The 17,145-nt window shown below is 48.6% G+C and overlaps 1 protein-coding gene across 15 annotated transcripts in view; it reads left to right on the forward strand.

The window, feature by feature from the left end:
- Positions 1-17,145, forward strand: part of LOC139264759 (speriolin-like) — a 395,630-nt gene that overhangs the window by 23,065 nt on the left and 355,420 nt on the right. For all 15 annotated transcript variants that reach the window (XM_070881830.1, XM_070881833.1, XM_070881832.1 and 12 more), the window contains one exon: positions 6,898-6,969. In XM_070881830.1, coding sequence (XP_070737931.1) covers positions 6,898-6,969 — 72 coding nt within the window. The remainder of the gene's footprint in view (positions 1-6,897; positions 6,970-17,145) is intronic.

Below are 17,145 nucleotides of genomic sequence, written 5' to 3' on the forward strand. Positions count from 1 at the left end.
AAACCGAGAGGAACACCGCTCGGCGCTGATCTGCGTCGCCAACCTCCTCCATTTTGTTGGCCACGAAGAATGGCTCAAACGGCTCACAAAGTCTGCCCAATCTTCTCCTTTCACAAATTGCTCCAACAATCCAATTATGCTCATTTTTGCATTCAAGGGTTTTTGTTGCCTCGTCGCCAAATGTGTATGCAATAACTGTTAGACTGAGTACTGCTTAACTTCAAGAGATATGACCTTGGCTCTGCTTTATTAAGGCCCAAAGTGACTAATATACAAACTGGCTGGCCTTTTATACTCGGGCTGCACACACGTGCGTGCAGTCCAATGGCCACCAACACTAGCCATCTAGTGGCTAGTGATCCCAAAATACATACATGACATAGAAACATAGAAAATAGGTGCAGGAGTAGGCCATTAGGCCCTTCGAGCCTGCACCACCTTTCAATAAGATCATGGCTGATCATTCACCTCAGTACCCCTTTCCTGCTTTCTCTCCATACCCCTTGATCCCCTTAGCAGTAAGGGCCATATCTAACTCCCACTTGAATATATCCAATGACCTGGCATCAACAACTCTCTGCGGCAGGGAATTCCACAGGTTAACAACTCTCTGAGTGAAGACGTTTCTCCTCATCTCAGTCCTAAATGGCCGACCTCTTATCCTAAGACTATGTCCCCTGGTTCCATCATCGGGAACATTCTTCCCGCATCTAACCTGTCCCGTCTCGTCAGAATCTTATATGTTTCTATGAGATCCCGTCTCATCCTTTTAAACTCCAATGTATAAAGGCCCAGTTGATCCAGTCTCTCCTCATATGTCAGTCCTGCCATCCTGGGAATAGATCTGGTGAACCTTCGCTGCACTCCCTCAATAGCAAGAATGTTCTTCCTCAGATTAGGAGACCAAAACTGAACACACTATTCCAGCTGAGGCCTCACCAAGGTCCTGTACAACTTCAGTAAGACCTCTCTGCTCCTATACTCAAATCCCCTAGCTATGAAGGCCAACATACCATTTGCCTTCTTCACCGCCTGCTGTACTTGTATGCCAACTTTCAGTGACTGATGAACCATGACACCCAGGTCCCGTTGCACCTCCCCTTTTCCTGGTCTGCCATCATTCAGTTAATATTCTGTTCGCGTTTTTGCCCCCAAAGTGGATAACCTCACAATTATCCACATTATACTGCATCTGCCATGCATTTGCCCACTCACCTAACCTGTCCAAATCACCCTGCAGGCTCCTAGCATCCCCCTCACAGCTCACACTGCCACCCAGTTTAGTGTCATCTGCAAACTTGCAGATATTACATTAAATTCCTTGATATATATTGTAAAGAGCTGGGGTCCCAGCACTGAGCCCTGCAGCACTCCACTAGTCACTGCCTGCCATTCTGAAAAGGACCCGTTTATCTCGACTATCTGCTTCCTGTCTGCCAACCAGTTCTCTATCCACATCAGTGTATATTACCCCCAATACCATGTGCTTTGATGTTACACACGAATCTCTTGTGTGGGACCTCGTCAATAGCCTTTTGAAAGTCCAACTACACCACATCCATTGGTTCTCCCTTGTCCCACTCTACTAGTTACATTCTCAAAACATTCTAGAAGATTTGTCAAGCATGATTTCCCCTTCATAAATCTATGCTGACTTGGACCAATCCTGTCACTGCTTTCCAAATGCGCTGCTATTTCATCCTTAATAATTGATTCCAACATTTTCCCCACTACTGATGTCAGGCTAACCGGTCTATAATTACCCGCTTTCTCTCTCTCTCCCATTTAAAAAAATGGTGTTACATTAGCTACCCTCCAGTCCATAGGAACTGATCCAGAGTCGATAGCCTGTTGGAAAATGATTACCAATGCATCCACTATTTCTAGGGCCACTTCCTTAAGAATTCTGGGATGCAGATTATCAGGCCCCGGGGATTTATCGGTGTTCAATCCCATCAATTTCCCTAACACAATTTCCCGCCTAACAAGGATATCCTTCAGTTCCTCCTTCTCATTAGACCCTCGCTCCCCTAGTACTTCTGGAAAGTTATTTGTGTCTTCCTTCGTGAAGACAGAACCGAAGTATTTGTTCAATTGGTCTGCCATTTCTTTGTTCCCCATTATAAATTCACCTGAATCTGACTGCAAGGGACCTACGTTTGTCTTCACTAATCTTTTTCTCTTCACATATCTATAAAAGTTTTTGCAGTCAGTTTTTATGTTCCCTGCAAGCTTCCTCTCGTACTGTATTTTCCCCCTCTTAATGAAACCCTTTGTCCTCCACTGCTGAATTCTAAATTTCTCCCACTCCTCAGCTTTGTTGCTTTTTCTGGCAAATGTACATGCCTCTTCCTTGGATTTGACACTATCCTTAATTTCCCTTGTTAGCCACGGTTGAGCCACCTTCCCCATTTTATTTTTACTCCAGACAGGGATGTACAATTTCTGACGTTCATCCATGTGATCTTTAAATGTTTGCCATTGCCTATCCTCCGTCAACCCTTTAAGTATCATTTGCCAGTCTATTCTAGCCAATTAACGCCTCAAACTATCGAAGTTACCTTTCCTTAAGTTCAGGACCCTAGTTTCTGAATTAAAGGCATCACTCTCCATCTTAATAAAGAATTCTACCATGTTATGGTCACTCTTCCCCAAGGGGCCTTGCACAACAAGATTGCTAATTACTCCTTTCTCATTACACATCACCCAGTCTAGGATGGCCAGGTCCCTGGTTGGTTCCTCGACATATTGGTCTAGAAAACCATCCGTAATACACTCCAGCAAATCCTCCTCCACCGCATTCCTACCAGTTTGGTTAGCCCAATCAATATGTAGATTAAAGTCACCCATGATAATTGCTGTACCTTTATTGCATACATCCCTAATTTCTTGTTTGATGCTGTCTCCAACCTTACTACTACTGTTTGGTGGTCTGTACACAACTCCCACTAGCGTTTTCTGCCCTTTGGTATTCCGCAGCTCCACCCATACCGATTCCACATCATCCAAGCTAATGTCCTTTCTTACTATTGCATTAATTTCCTCTTTAACCAGCAATGCCACCCCGCCTCCTTTTCCTTCCTAAATGTTGAATACTCCTGAATGATGAGTTCCCAGTCTTGGTCACCCTGGAGCCATGTCTACGTGATGCCAATTGCATTATATCCGTTAACTGCTATCTGCGCAGTTAATTTGTCCACCTTATTCCGAATACTCCTCGCATTGAGGCACAGAGCCTTCAGGATTGTCTTTCTCGCACATTTTGCCCCTTTAGAATTTTGGTACAATGTTTCATCTTTTTGCTTTTTGCCTTAGGTAAAAGTGGAGGGCAGAGAAATCTTTCTTCTTTCTATCTTTTGCTTCTGCCCCCATTCTACTTTCCTCTGTCTCCCTGCATAGGTTCCCATCCCCCTGCCATATTAGTTTACCTCCTCCCCAACAGCACTAGCAAACACTCCCCCTGTGACATTGGTTCTGGTCCTGCCCAGGTGCAGACCATCCGGTTTGTACTGGTCCCACCTCCCCCAGAACCGGTTCCAATGTCCCAGGAATTTGAATCCCTCCCTTGTGCACCACTCCTGAAGCCACATATTCATCTGACTTATCCTGCAATTCCTACTCTGACTAGCAAGTGGCACTAGTAGCAATCCTGAGATTACTACTTTTGAGGTCCTACTTTTTAATTTAGCTCCTAGCTCCCTAAATTCGTCTTGTAGGACCTCATCCCGTTTTGTACCGAGATTGTTGGTACCTATATGCACCACGACAACTGGCTGTTTACCCTCCCTTTTCGGAATGCGCTGCAACCGCTCCAAGACATCCTTGACCCTTGCACCAGGGAGGCAACATACCATCCTGGAATCTCGGTTGCGCCACAGAAACGTCTGTCTATTCCCCTTACAATAGAATCCCCTACCACTATAGCTCTCCCACTCTTTTTCCTGCCCTCCTGTGCAGCAGAGCCACCCACGGTGCCATGAACTTGGCGGCTGCTGCTGCCCTCCCCCTCAACCGTACCCAAAGCGGTGTATCTGTTTTGCAGGGGGATGACCACAGGGGACCCCTGCACTACCTTCCTTGCACTGTTCTTCCTGTTGGTCATCGATTCCCTATCTGGCTGTCTACCCTTTACCTGCGGTGTGACCAACTCATTAAACATGCTATTCACGTCATTCCCAGCATCGTGGATGCTCCAGAGTGAATCCACCCGCAACTCCAGTGCCGCAATGCGGTCCGTCAGGAGCTGCAGGCGGATACACTTCCAGCGCACGTAGTCGTCAGGGAGACCAGAAGCGTCCCTGACTTCCCACATAATACAGGAGGAGCATAACACGTGTCCAAGCTGTCCTGCCATTACTTAACCTCTAGATAAACTTAAATATGCAGCAACAATGCTACATGTTACTTACGGATAAAGAAAAACTACTTGCCAATCACTTACCCCCTTGGCTGTGAAGTCACCTTTCGATTTCTTTCTACTTCTTTTTGCCTTCCTGCTGCAGCTGCACCAGCCGGCCTCTTGTAGGGCTCACGAACTGCCGCTCCGCCTCCCGACTCCCTGCTGGGCTCCTCAACGTCCCACTGGCCTCTTGTAGGGCTCACGAACTGCTGCTCCGCCTCTTGACTCCCTGCTGGGCTCCTCGATTTCCTGCTGGCCTCTTGTAGGCCTCACGAACTGCTGCTCCGCCTCCCGACTCACTGCTGGGCTCCTCGACTCACTGCACATGCTAATATATTACCCCCAACCACATGAGCTTTTATCTTGTGCAGTCACCTCTTATGTGGCCCCTTATCGAATGCCTTTTGGAAATCCAAAATATAATACACCACATCCACTGGTTCCCCCTTATCCACCCTGCTCGTTACATCCTCAAAGGACTCCAGCAAATTTGTCAAACATGATTTCCCTTTCATAAAACCATGTTGACTCTGATTGATTGAATCATGCTTTTCCAAATGTCCACCAGCTCCCACATGCTGGAGCTGCAACACATCGCCTGCCCTGCTGTTTCTATTGTATTTTGTTTAACTAATTTGGTTTTCAAGTTTTGAAATATCAATTATCGATTTGTAGTTTTTAATCTGAAATCACTCCTCCTAATTTAAACCAATGTCCAAGTTTAGAAAAAGAGAGAAATTGGTTATTAAGTATATCGCTTACCTGCTTTCCTGTGGCGTCACACTTTGATTTTTTTGCCTCACAGGTCTGTTCACTCTGCTCCCAGCTCGCTGCTCCCGCTGCTTTTTATCACCCCCACTCTCGGCGCTGGTCTCGGGCGCTGCCTTTTCACTCCCATTGTATGACTGCATTTGCTATTAAGTTGCAAATCAGCAATACTGCTGATCTGTGGGAGAATAGATTATAGAATATCTGTTATCCAACTGAAGTAACAATTTATTTGGTCTCCCAGCTTGCCCGATGTGTTGGAGATGGTTGAGCTAAGAGCCCATAAAGCACTACTATGAGTATCCCTGAGAGGTGTTAATACTAGTGCCAGCAGGTTGGGCCCAGCTGCAGCCCCCATTGAGGTGACCAGACACACCACTGTTGACTGTAGAGTGTCCGTTCTATGTGTTAGAATTCCACACTAGTTGGTAGTGGCCTCCACCACACTCTTCAACATGTTATGGTAGCTCCTTGACAGGCAATCCAATGCTTTCAGCATTTGCTGGTATGTAAAAATAGCTTTTGTTTTTAAAGACTGAAAACTGAAGTCGAAACCACAATCCTGGTGAGCAGTATTGGAACCTGAGCTGGTCCTCCAGTGAGTTTGGGCAGGTCCTCCTCCTCTTCTCATGTTCTCCCTCCATTTTCATGCCAGCTTCCGGCCAATAGTAGGTTCATGCAAGTCTGTATAAGGAGTGAGAGAAGGGGAGTCTTACCTTGGCAGCTCTGGTTAGATCTTTACATTTTCTCTGTACTGTAATCAGGTCCTGGGGGTTATGCTGCACCTTGTTTGATGCCTGCTGACTAAGTGGTCTCGGTACCATTGTCCATCGGAGGGGACCAGGAACATTTGGTGAATGAGCATCACTGCTGCTGCAGCTGAGGATCTGGTGTTCCTGGTCAAAATATCCTGCCTGTTGCTGCGTAATATCGCTCTCCGTTATTTGTCACCACAAGAAAGTGCACCCCCTTTTATCCACTGCAGCTACCTTTAAGTAGCAGCCACTCCATCATATTTCCCACTCTCCCACTCTCCCATCAGCCCATAGGTAGTGCGTTTCAGGCTGGCCATTTGCCAATTGATGATGTTGTGATGTTCCTTGAATAATCCTTTTGTCAGTTGACTGAACCGAGATCTTGGCTCAGAGGTAGTGCTTGTGCCTCTGTGGTAGACGGTGTGGAATCAACCTGCACTCCAGAGACTTGAGCACATAGTACAGGCTGGCACTTCAGAGCAGTACTGGGTGCTGAGCAAAAGTCCTTGGGATTAAGGGGCCCCGAGAACAAAGAACGCCCCATAAATCTGCTAAAATCACCCAGTGAAAGGTAAGGCCACCGTACTTACCGAATTTCACAGCGGCGGCAAGGGTGCGTTGCGCGCTCGAGAGGTGACCAGTGGGCGGCGGCAGAGCGCATGGTGGTTCCTCTTGGCCCCACCCCCAACGGCCGTTCCCGCGAGCTGAGGAGCCCGCTGACGCTGCCGGTGGTAAGCACTGGGCCGGTGCCGGTGGTAAGCACTTAACTTGTTCTCATCAATTCACCAAACTATTTCCGATGCTGCCTGTTATTCCAACACCGCGTTCAGTGACTGGGAGTCAACAAAGATGCTGAAGAGTAAAATGATTGGATAATCTTCATAAGACAATGTATTTACTCAGCACGTCCAGTTGTTAGAATTAATAACGTGCAAATGTTAAATGAAAACCTCTATTCTTGCTCTCTTTTGACAGGGCCAGCAAATGTCGGACAGCCTCCATCTGGGCCACCATGTGTCTTTGCGCCTTTGCAACCAGTTGGAGCCGGTGAGTCAGCAAAAGTGCTAATTTGCTACAGTATGTTACAGATTGGGCAATGAGGTCAACTGAAGCGTTATGCAGCATGTCATGATGCTCTGGCTCTGCAGTGAACATGGAATTTAAGATTCCGATGCTGTCTGTGCCCGACCCGCGTTGCTGCCAACAATTCCTGATCCCACCCACAAGCCACGGCCAGTACAAGTCAGGAGGCAATCATTTTTCATTACTTTGCCGGCTGTTGCTGGATTTTTCCCCTCCCACTCCAAGTTCCTCTCCAGCCCAGCGGAGATGTCCTTAACCCTGGGACCGGGCAGGCAACACAGCCTTCGGCACTCACACTGTCGGCTGCAGAGAACAGTATCTATCCCCTATACTGTTTTCACCACTAACCATCTTGCAATGACATAGTCATGTAACTGTAACTCATGTACACTGTACCTGTACCCTAGAAATGCACACCCTGACCACAAGGGGTGAACTTGCAGGAGACACTCCTCACCTGGGTTTCCAGGTATAAAAGGGGAGGTCCCACTCAGCGTCAGCACTCCTTGGTCCTCGCAATAAAGGTGAAGGTCACAGAGTGACCGTGTCTGATATATCTGTGCCCCATGTAAGTTTGTAGTAAGGTGCAGGGACACCACATTTGGCGACGAGAAGCTGGAATCACCGAACCACGAGGATGGCCACCGGTGGCACAGAGGAACGTTACTGTGTGGGTGAGGCCTGGGACGAATTCGTGGAAAGACTCCAGCAGAGCTTTGTCACAAAGGAGTGGTTGGAAGAGACAGCGGCTGACAAGCGGAGGGCCCATCTACTGACCAGCTGCGGACCACAGACATATGCGCTGATGAAAGACCTGCTCGCACCCCAAAAGCCGGCGGACAAGTCCTTTGAAGAACTCAGCCAGCTGGTCAGTGAGCATCTCAAGCTGGCGAGTAGCCTACACATGGCCCGGCACCTGTTCTACTCTCACCGGCGTCAGGAGGGACAAAACTTCTCGGACTTCGTGGCGGAACTGCGGCGCTTGACCAGTCTCTAAGTTCTCCGATGCCTGCAGGGGGGAGATGTTAAGGGACTTTTTCATCGAGGGCATTAATCATGCCGGCATTTTCAGGAAGCTCATAAAGACTAAGGACTTGACTTTGGAAGGGGCAGCGTTGAAAGCTCAGACCTTTATGGCAGGGGAAGAGGAGACCAAGCTAATTACGAGTGCAGCCCTGGTCCAAAAGTGGCGACGGACCAGGGAGTTAACATGATGAACGCGGCTCGGGACCCCGCAGGCAGGCAAGGGCATTTCGAAACCGCCCAGGCAGCAACAGGCTCTAGGGTGGGCCCACAACAAGGACAATGGAAAGGAGATCGGCAATTCACGCCATCTTGAGGAACAATGCATCCCGCGATGGGACCATTAACACCCACCATCAGAGTGCTTAGAAACAGCCAAATGGGCAATCAGAGAGGAATGCCTGGTAATAGTCCTTTTGTTAACAGCAATCTCCATCTCAGCTCATGCTGGAGGTGCGGGGGTAGACACACTGCGAAAAGCTGCAGGTTCCAGCAATATACCTGTAGGATTTGTAATGTTAGTGGACACTTGGCCAGGATGTGTAAAAAGGCAGTAGCGAGGCTAATCTGTGAGACAGAGGAACCAGACGAGGGGTCTGCAATGCAGGATGAGATCTGGGGTAAAGCCATAGATGCTGAAGCTCAGCGGGTTCATGTGGCTGACGTCCACAGCTCGTACACTAAAACTCCACCCATGATGATGAAAGTCTGACTGAATGGCATCCCCGGTGCATATGGAGCTGGATACGGGAGCTAGCCAGTCACTCATGAGCGGCCAACAGTTTGAGAGACTATGGCCACACAGAGCTAGCGGGCCCAAACTGGAACGCATTGAGACACAGCTACGGACGTACACCAAAGAGATCATTCCAATGCTGGGCAGTGCAAACTTGGTGGTAACACATAATGGATCACAGAACCGGCTGCCACTCTGGATCGTCCCGGGAAATGGCCCCGCGCTTTTGGGGAGGAGTTGGCTAGCTGAGATGAATTGGAAATAGGGGGGATGTGCACGCCATTTCATCCGTGGAGCAAAGTTCATGCTCACAGGTCCTGCAAAAATTCGGGTCACTGTTTCAACCCGGTGTCAGAACGTTCAAGGGCACTAAAGTAGTGATACACATCACTCCGGACGCCAGACCAGTGCACCACAAAGCCAGAGCGGTGCCCTACGTGATGCGTGAGAAAATTGAATGTGAACTGGACAGGCTGCTCAGAGAGGGCATAATTTCGTCCGTTGAATTCAGCGACTGGGCAAGTCCCATCTTTCCCGTCCTCAAAGCAAATGGCTCGGTTAGGATTTGTGGGGACGACAAAGCCACCATCAACCGAGTGTCGCTGCAAGACCAATACCCGCTTCCGAGAGCGGAGAACCTTTTTGCCACGCTGGCAGGTGGCAAGCTGTTCACGAAGTTGGACCTCACTTCGGCCTACATGACTCAGGAACTGGCTGAAGAATCCAAGCTTCTGACCACCATCACGACGCACAAGGGATTATTTGTCTACAACAGAGAAACATGGAAAGCTTGCTCAAATCTATTCCTGGAACGATTGTATTCCAATTCTCATAACGGGTCGAGACACCGAAGAGCACCTCCATAATCTGGAGGAGGGCTACGCTGATTGGATCGGGTAGGCTTGCGGCTGAAAAAGACCAAGTGTGTGTTTTTGGCCCCAGAGGTCAAGTTCCTGGGCAGGAGGGTTGCCACAGACAGGATCCGGCCCACTGAATCAAAAACGAGGCGATCCGCTGGGCGCCCAGGCCCGGCAACACGTCGGAGTTGCGATCATTCCTGGGACTTTTGAACTATTTTGGGAACTTTCTGCCGAACTTAAGCACATTGTTGGAGCCGTTACACATGCTCCTGCGTAAAGGTTGTGAATGGTTTTGGGGGGACTGTCAAGAACGGCCCGCATAGTCTACGTGAATACGTGACCATGGTCTGGTGGGCCATGACCACGGGCTGAGTGGGGCCTCCCTGAGGACATTGCAGCAGGGTAACGATGACAGCCGACTCTAACCGGTGGCTTACGCCTCCAGGTCGCTCTCCCAGACAGAGCATGGATATGGCATGGTTGAGAAGGAAGCACTCGCGTGTGTTTGCGGTGTGAAAAAGATGCACCAGTCCCTTTTTGGTCGACAGTTCGAGCTAGAGACGAACCACAAGCTGTTAGCCTTGCTGTCGGACATCAAGGATGTTATCAACGCCAATGCGTCAGCTCGCATACAGCGCTGGGCCCTCACGCTGGCTGCCATGACTACACCATACGACACCGGCCAAGCACCGAAAATTGCGCTAACGCGCTCAGCAGGCTCCCACTGGCCACCACCGAGGGGGTGTCGGAGCAAAGCGCCGAGATGTTCATGATGGCCGTTGAGGCATTTGACTGCGGACTCCCCCATCGCAGCCCACCAGATTAAACTCTGGACCAACAGGGACCCCCTCCTATCCATGATAAAGAAATATGCCCTGACTGGGGATTGGGCGCCCGCGCACAGGGCGTGCACCGAGGAAGTCAGACCGTTTCAGAGAAGGATGGATGAGCTCTCCATCCAAGCCGACTGCCTGTTATGGGGCAGCCGGGTAGTCATGCCACAGAAAGGAAGGGAAGCGTTCATCAGGGAACTCCACAGCGAGCACCCTGGCATCGTGTTAATGAAGGCCATTGCCCAGTCACATGTATGGTGGCCGGGGATTGCCTCAACCTGAAACACTGGGTTCGCAGGTGCACGACGTGTGCCCAGCTAGGCAATGCCCCCAGGGAGGCCCCACTCAGCCCATGGCCTTGGCCCACCAGACCATGGTCACATATTCACGTAGACTATGCGGGCCCATTCATGGGGAAAATGTTTCTGATCATTGTCGATGCATACTCGAAGTGGATCGAGTGCATCATATTGAACTTGTGCACGACATCCATCACCGTGGAGAGTCTGCGTACGGTTTTTGCGACCCACGGCTTGCCGGACATCCTGGTCAGCGACAATGGCCCGTGTTTCACCAGCCATGAATTCCAGGAGTTTATGTCGGGCAATGGTATCAAGCACGCCCGGACTGCGCCGTTCAAGCCGGCTTCCAATGGCCAGGCGGAATGTGCGGTCCAAGTCATAAAACATGGCATGCTACGCATCTACGGACCCTCCCTTCAGTACCTATCACGTCTCCTGCTGGCCTACAGGTCCCGCCCGCACTCGCTCACCGGGAGTCCCGCCAGCGGAAGTCCTCATGAAATGCACGCTCAAGACGCGGCTGTCCCTTATTCACCCAGCCCTGGTAGACATTGTTGAGGGCAAGTGCAGTCCCAAACCGAGCTCCATGATTGAAACTCAAGGGGGAGGTGTATAGAAATAGATGACCCAGTATTTGTTCTTAACCATGCCTTGGGACCCAAATGGTTTGAGGGCACCATAATTGGCAAAGAAGGAAATAGAGTCATGGTGGTCCGACTAAACAATGGGCAGATATGCTGCAAACACTTGGACCAAGTAAAGAAAAGGTTCAGCATAGACAAGGAGGAACCTGAAGAAGAGCATGAGATAGCACCCACACCACTGCCAGCGGACGAGCAACAAAGACAGCCCTCAGCATGCACAGTCCCTGCGGGCCAGCCCGGACAGGCCGGAATCACCTCAAGTGACAGAGATGCGTGCCGAGGCTCAGCCACCAGAGCCACAACTGCGGCGCTCCATGAGAGAGCGTCGACCACCTGACAGACTTAACCTCTGAAACAAAAAGACTTAAGGGGGGAGGTGATGTCATGTATTTAACCATCTTGCAATGACATAGTCATGTAACTGTAACTCATGTACACTGTACCTGTACCCTAGAAATGCACACCCTGACCACAGGGGGTGAACTTACGGGAGACATTTCTCACCTGGGTTTCCAGGTATAAAAGGGGAGGTCCCACCCAGGGTCAGCACTCTTTGGTCCTGACAATAAAGGTGACGGTCACAGAGTGACCGTGTCTGATATATCTATGCCTTGTAGTAAGGTGCAGGGACACTACAGGCCCCTTATTCTAAGATCATGCCCTCTATTCTAGTCTCCCCCATCAGTGGAAACATCCTCCCTGTGTCCACCTTGTCAAGCCCCCTCATAATCTTGTATGTTTCGATAAGATCACCTCTCATTCTTCTGAATTCCAATGAGTAGAGGCCCAACCTACTCAACCTTTCCTCATAGGTCAACCCCCTCATCCCCGGAATCAACCTAGTGAACCTTCTCTGAACTGCCTCCAAAGCAAGTATATCCTTTCGTAAATATGGAAACCAAAACTGCAGGCACTATTCCTGGTGTGGCCTCACCAATGCCTTGTATAACTTTAGCAAGACTTGCCTGCTTTTATACTCCATCCCCTTTGATATAAAGCCAAAGATTCCATTGGCCTTCCTGATCACTTGCTGTATCTGCATACTATCCTTTTGTGTTTCATGCACAATTACCCCCAGGACCCGCTGTACTGCGGCACTTTGCAATCTTTCTCCATTTAAATAATAACTTGCTCTTTGATTTTTTTCTGCTAAAGTGCATGACCTCTCACTTTCCAACATTATACTCCATCTGCCAAATTTTTGCCCACTCACTTAGCCTGTCTATGTCCTTTTGCAGATCTTTTGTGTCCTCCTCACACATTGCTTTTCCTCCAATCTTTGTATCATCAGTAAACTTGGCTACGTTACACTCAGTCCCTTCTTCCAAGTCGTTAATATAAATTGTAAATTGTTGGGGTCCCAGCACTGATCCCTGTGGAATCCCACTCGTTACTGGTTGGCAACCAGAGAATAAACCATTTATCCCTACTCTCTGTTCTCTGTTAGTTAGCCAATCCTTTATCCATGCTAATATATTACTCCCAACCCCGTGAACTTTTATCTTGTGCAGTAACCTTTTATGTGGCACCTTGTCAAATGCCTTCTGGAAGTCCAAATACACCACATCCACTTGTTCCCCTTTATCCACCCTGTTTGTTACATCCTCAAAGAATTCCAGAAAATTTGTCAAACATGATTTCCCTTTCATAAGTCCATGCTGGCTCTACCTGACCGAATTTTGCTTTTCCAAATGTCCTGCTACTGCTTCTTTAATAATGGACTCCAGCATTTTCCCAACCACAGATGTTAGGCTAACTGGTCGATAGTTTCCTGCTTTTTATCTGCCTCCTTTTTTAAATAAGGGCATTACATTTGCAGTTTTCCAATCTGCTGGGACCTCCCCAGAATCCAGGGAATTTTGGTAAATTACAACCAATGCCTCCACAATCCCTGCCGTTACTTCTCTTAAGACCCTAGGATGCAAGCCATCAGGTCCAGGGGATTTATCTGCCTTTAGTCCCATTATCTTACTGAGTTCCAGCTCCTCAGTGATTGTGATTGTGTTAAATTCCTCCCCTCCCCACCGCCCCCCTATAGCCCCTTGACTATCCACTGTTGGAATATTGTTAGTGTCCTCTACCATAAAGACTGATAAAATATTTGTTCAGAGTTTCTACCATCTCCATGTTTCCCATTACTAATTCCCCGGTCTCGTCCTCTAATGGACCAACATTTACTTTAGCCACGCTTTTTCTTTTTATATACCTATAGAAACTCTTGCTATCTGTTTTTATATTTTGTGCTAGTTTACTTTCATTGTCTATCTTTCCTTTCTTAATCATTTTTTTTGTCGTTCTTTGCTGGCTTTTAAAAGCTTCCCAGTCTTCTGTCGTCTCACTAGTTTTGGTCACTTTGTATGCGATCTATTTTTTATTGGATACCGTCATTTATTTCTTTAGTTAGCCATGGTTGGCTATATTTTCTCTTATACCCTTTCCTCCTCACTGGAATATATTTTTATTGAATATATGCTACTCTCTGGATCCCTATACCTGCCTCACGCATAATCACAACCTCATGTCCCTGACCACAGACCAAATTTGAAGTATTTAACCTAAGGCGTGTGACTGCCTCCTGGAACACAGGGTTCAGGTAGCTCACCCCCTCTCTGATGTATCAGTGTCCGAAGCTCGGACTCCAGCTCATCAACTCTGAGCCGAAGTTCCTCGAGCCGCCAACACATACTGCAGATGTGGTCGCCGTGGATCATAAGAACATAAAAAATTGGAGCAAGAGTAGGCCATTTGGCCCCTCGAGCCTGCTCCGTCATTCAATAAGATCATGGCTGATCTGATCATGGACTCAGCTCCACTTCCCCACCCGCTCCCCAGAACCTTTGACTCACATCACTCAAAAATCTGTCGATCTCCGCCTTAAATATATTCAATGACCCAGCCGCCACAGCTCTTAAGGCAGAGAATTCCATAGATTTACAATCCTCTGAGAGAAGAAATTCCTCCTCATCTCAGTTTTAAATGGGTGGCCCCTTATTCTAAGACCCTGTCCCCTAGTTTTAGTTTTATCTACTGTAGCTACCTTTAAGTCATCATCATAGGCAGTCCCTCGGAATCCCGGAAGTCTTCCTTCCACTCTTAAAATGGCTGAACAGTCAAATAGAAGAACCACAGAATCTGTCACAGGTGGGACAGATAGTGATTGAGGCAAGGGGTGGGTGGGACTGGTTTGCCGCACGCTCTTTCCGTTATCTGCGCTTGATTTCTGCATGCTCTTGGCAATGAGACTCGAGATGCTCAGCGCTCTCCCAGATGCACTTCCTCCACTTAGGGCGATCTTTGGCCAGGGACTCCCAGGTGTCAGTGGGGATGTTGCACTTTATCAGGGAGGGTTTGAGGGTGTCCTTGTAATGTTTCCTCTGCCCACCTTTGGCTTGTTTGCCGTGAAGGAGTTCCAAGTAGAGCGCTTGCTTTGTGAGTCTTGTGTCAGGCATGTGAACAATGTGGCCCGTCCCGCGGAGCTGATCAAGTGTGGTCAGTGCTTCAATGCTGGGGATGTTGGCCTGGTCAAGGACGCTAACGTTGGTGCGTCTGTCCTCCCAGGAGATTTGTAAGACCTTGCGGAGACATCGTTGGCAGTATTTCTCCAGTGACTTGGGGTGTCTACTGTACATGGTCCATGTCTCTGAGCCTTACAGGAAGGCGGGTATTACTACAGCCCTGTAGTCCATGAGCTTGGTGGCAGTTTTGAGGGTCTTGTCTTCAAACACTCTTTTGCTCAGGCGGCCGAAGGCTGCACTGGCACACTGGAGGTGGTGTTGAATCTCGTTTTCAATGCCCGCTCTTGTTGATAAGAGGCTCCCAAGGTTTGGGAAATGGTCCACGTTGTCCAGGGCCACGCCGTGGATTTTGATGACTGGGGGGCAGTGCTGTGCGGTGAGGACAGGCTGGTGGAGGACCTTTGTCTTACGGATGTTTAGCGTAAGACCCATGGTTTCGTACGCCTCAGTAAATACGTCGACTATGTCCTGGAGTTCAGCCTCTGTATGTGCGAAGGTTGAACAGGTTCCCACTGGTTCTGCAGTTTAGTTCCACTCCAGCGGGGAGCTTGTTGACTGTGAGATGGAGCATGGCAGCGAGGAAGATTGAGAAGAGGGTTGGGGCGATGACATAGCCCTGTTTGACCCCGGTCCAGACATGGATTGGGTCTGTAATGGATCCGTTGGTTAGGATCCCGGCCTGCATATCGTCGCGGAGCAGGCGGAGGATGGTGACGAACTTTTGGGGGCATCCAAAATGGAGGAGGACGCTCCATTGCGGTTGACAGTATCAAAGGCCTTTGTAAGGTCGAGGAAGGCCATGTTTAAGGGCTGGGGCTGTTCCCTGCAGTTTTCCTGCAGCTATTGCGCTGCCAAAAATCATGTCCGTTGTGCCCCGTAGTGGACGAAATCCGCAGTGCAACTCTGGGAGGAGCTCCTCGGCCACTCGAGAAGACGGTTGAGGAGGACTTTAGCGTCGACTTTCCCAGTGGCTAATAACAGGAGATTCCTCTGTAGTTGCCACAATCGGACTTGTCCCCTTTTTTAATGATAGTCACAATCAATGTGTGTCTGTGATCTCCCGGCATGCTCTCCTCCCTCCAGATGAGAGAGATGACGTCATGGATTCGCGCCGACAGTGCTCCTCCGCCATACCCGCCCTCCTGTATGGCTCACAGACCCGGAGTAAATGTTGGTCCCTTGGAGGACGAGACTGGGAAATTAGTAATGGGGAACATGGAGATGGCAGAAACTCTGAACAAATATTTTGTATCCGTCTTTATGGTAGAGGACACTAACAATATTCCAACAGTGGATAGTCAAGGGGCTATAGTGGGGGAGGAACTTAACACAATCACAATCACTAAGGAGGTGGTACTCAGTAAGATAATGGGACTAAAGGCAGATAAATCGTCTGAACCTGATGGCTTGCATCCTAGGGTCTTAAGAGAAGTAACGGCAGGGATTGTGGATGCATTGGTTGTAATTTACCAAAATTCCCTGGATTCTGGGGAGGTCCCAGCAGATTGGAAAACTACAAATGTAACGCACCTATTTAAAAAAGGAGGCAGACAAAAAGCAGGAAACTATAGATCAGTTAGCCTAACATCTGTGGTTGGGAAAATGTTTCAGACTATTATTAAAGAAGCAGTAACAGGACATTTGGAAAATCAAAATTCAGTCAGGCAGAGTCAGCATGGATTTATGAAGGGGAAGTCATGTTTGACAAATTTACTAGAATTCTTTGAGGATGTAACAAACAGGGTGGATAAAGTGGAACCAGTGAATGTGGTGTATTTGGACTTCCAGTGGGCATTTGACAAGGTGTCACATAAAAGGTTACTGCACAAGATAAAAGTTCACGGGGTTGGGGGTAATATATTAGTACGGATAGAGGACTGGCTAACGAACAGAAAACAGAGAGTCGGGATAAATGGTTCATTCTCGGGTTGGCAATCAGTAACTAGTGGGGTGCCACAGGGATCAGTGCTGTGACCCCAATTATTTACAATCTATATTAATGACTTGGAGGAGGGGACTGTGTGTAACGTAGCCAAGTTTGCTGACGATACAAAGATGGGAGGAAAAGCAACGTGTGAGGACACACAAAATCTGTAAAAGGACATAGACAGGCTAAGTGAGTGGGCAAAAATTTGGCAGATGGAGTATAATGTTGGAAAGTGTGAGGTCATGCACTTTGACAGAAAAAAATCAAAGAGCAAGTTATTATTTAACATAGAAAATAGGT

The sequence above is a fragment of the Pristiophorus japonicus genome, chromosome 5 (assembly GCF_044704955.1).
Source record: "Pristiophorus japonicus isolate sPriJap1 chromosome 5, sPriJap1.hap1, whole genome shotgun sequence".
Lineage (NCBI taxonomy): Eukaryota > Metazoa > Chordata > Chondrichthyes > Pristiophoridae > Pristiophorus > Pristiophorus japonicus.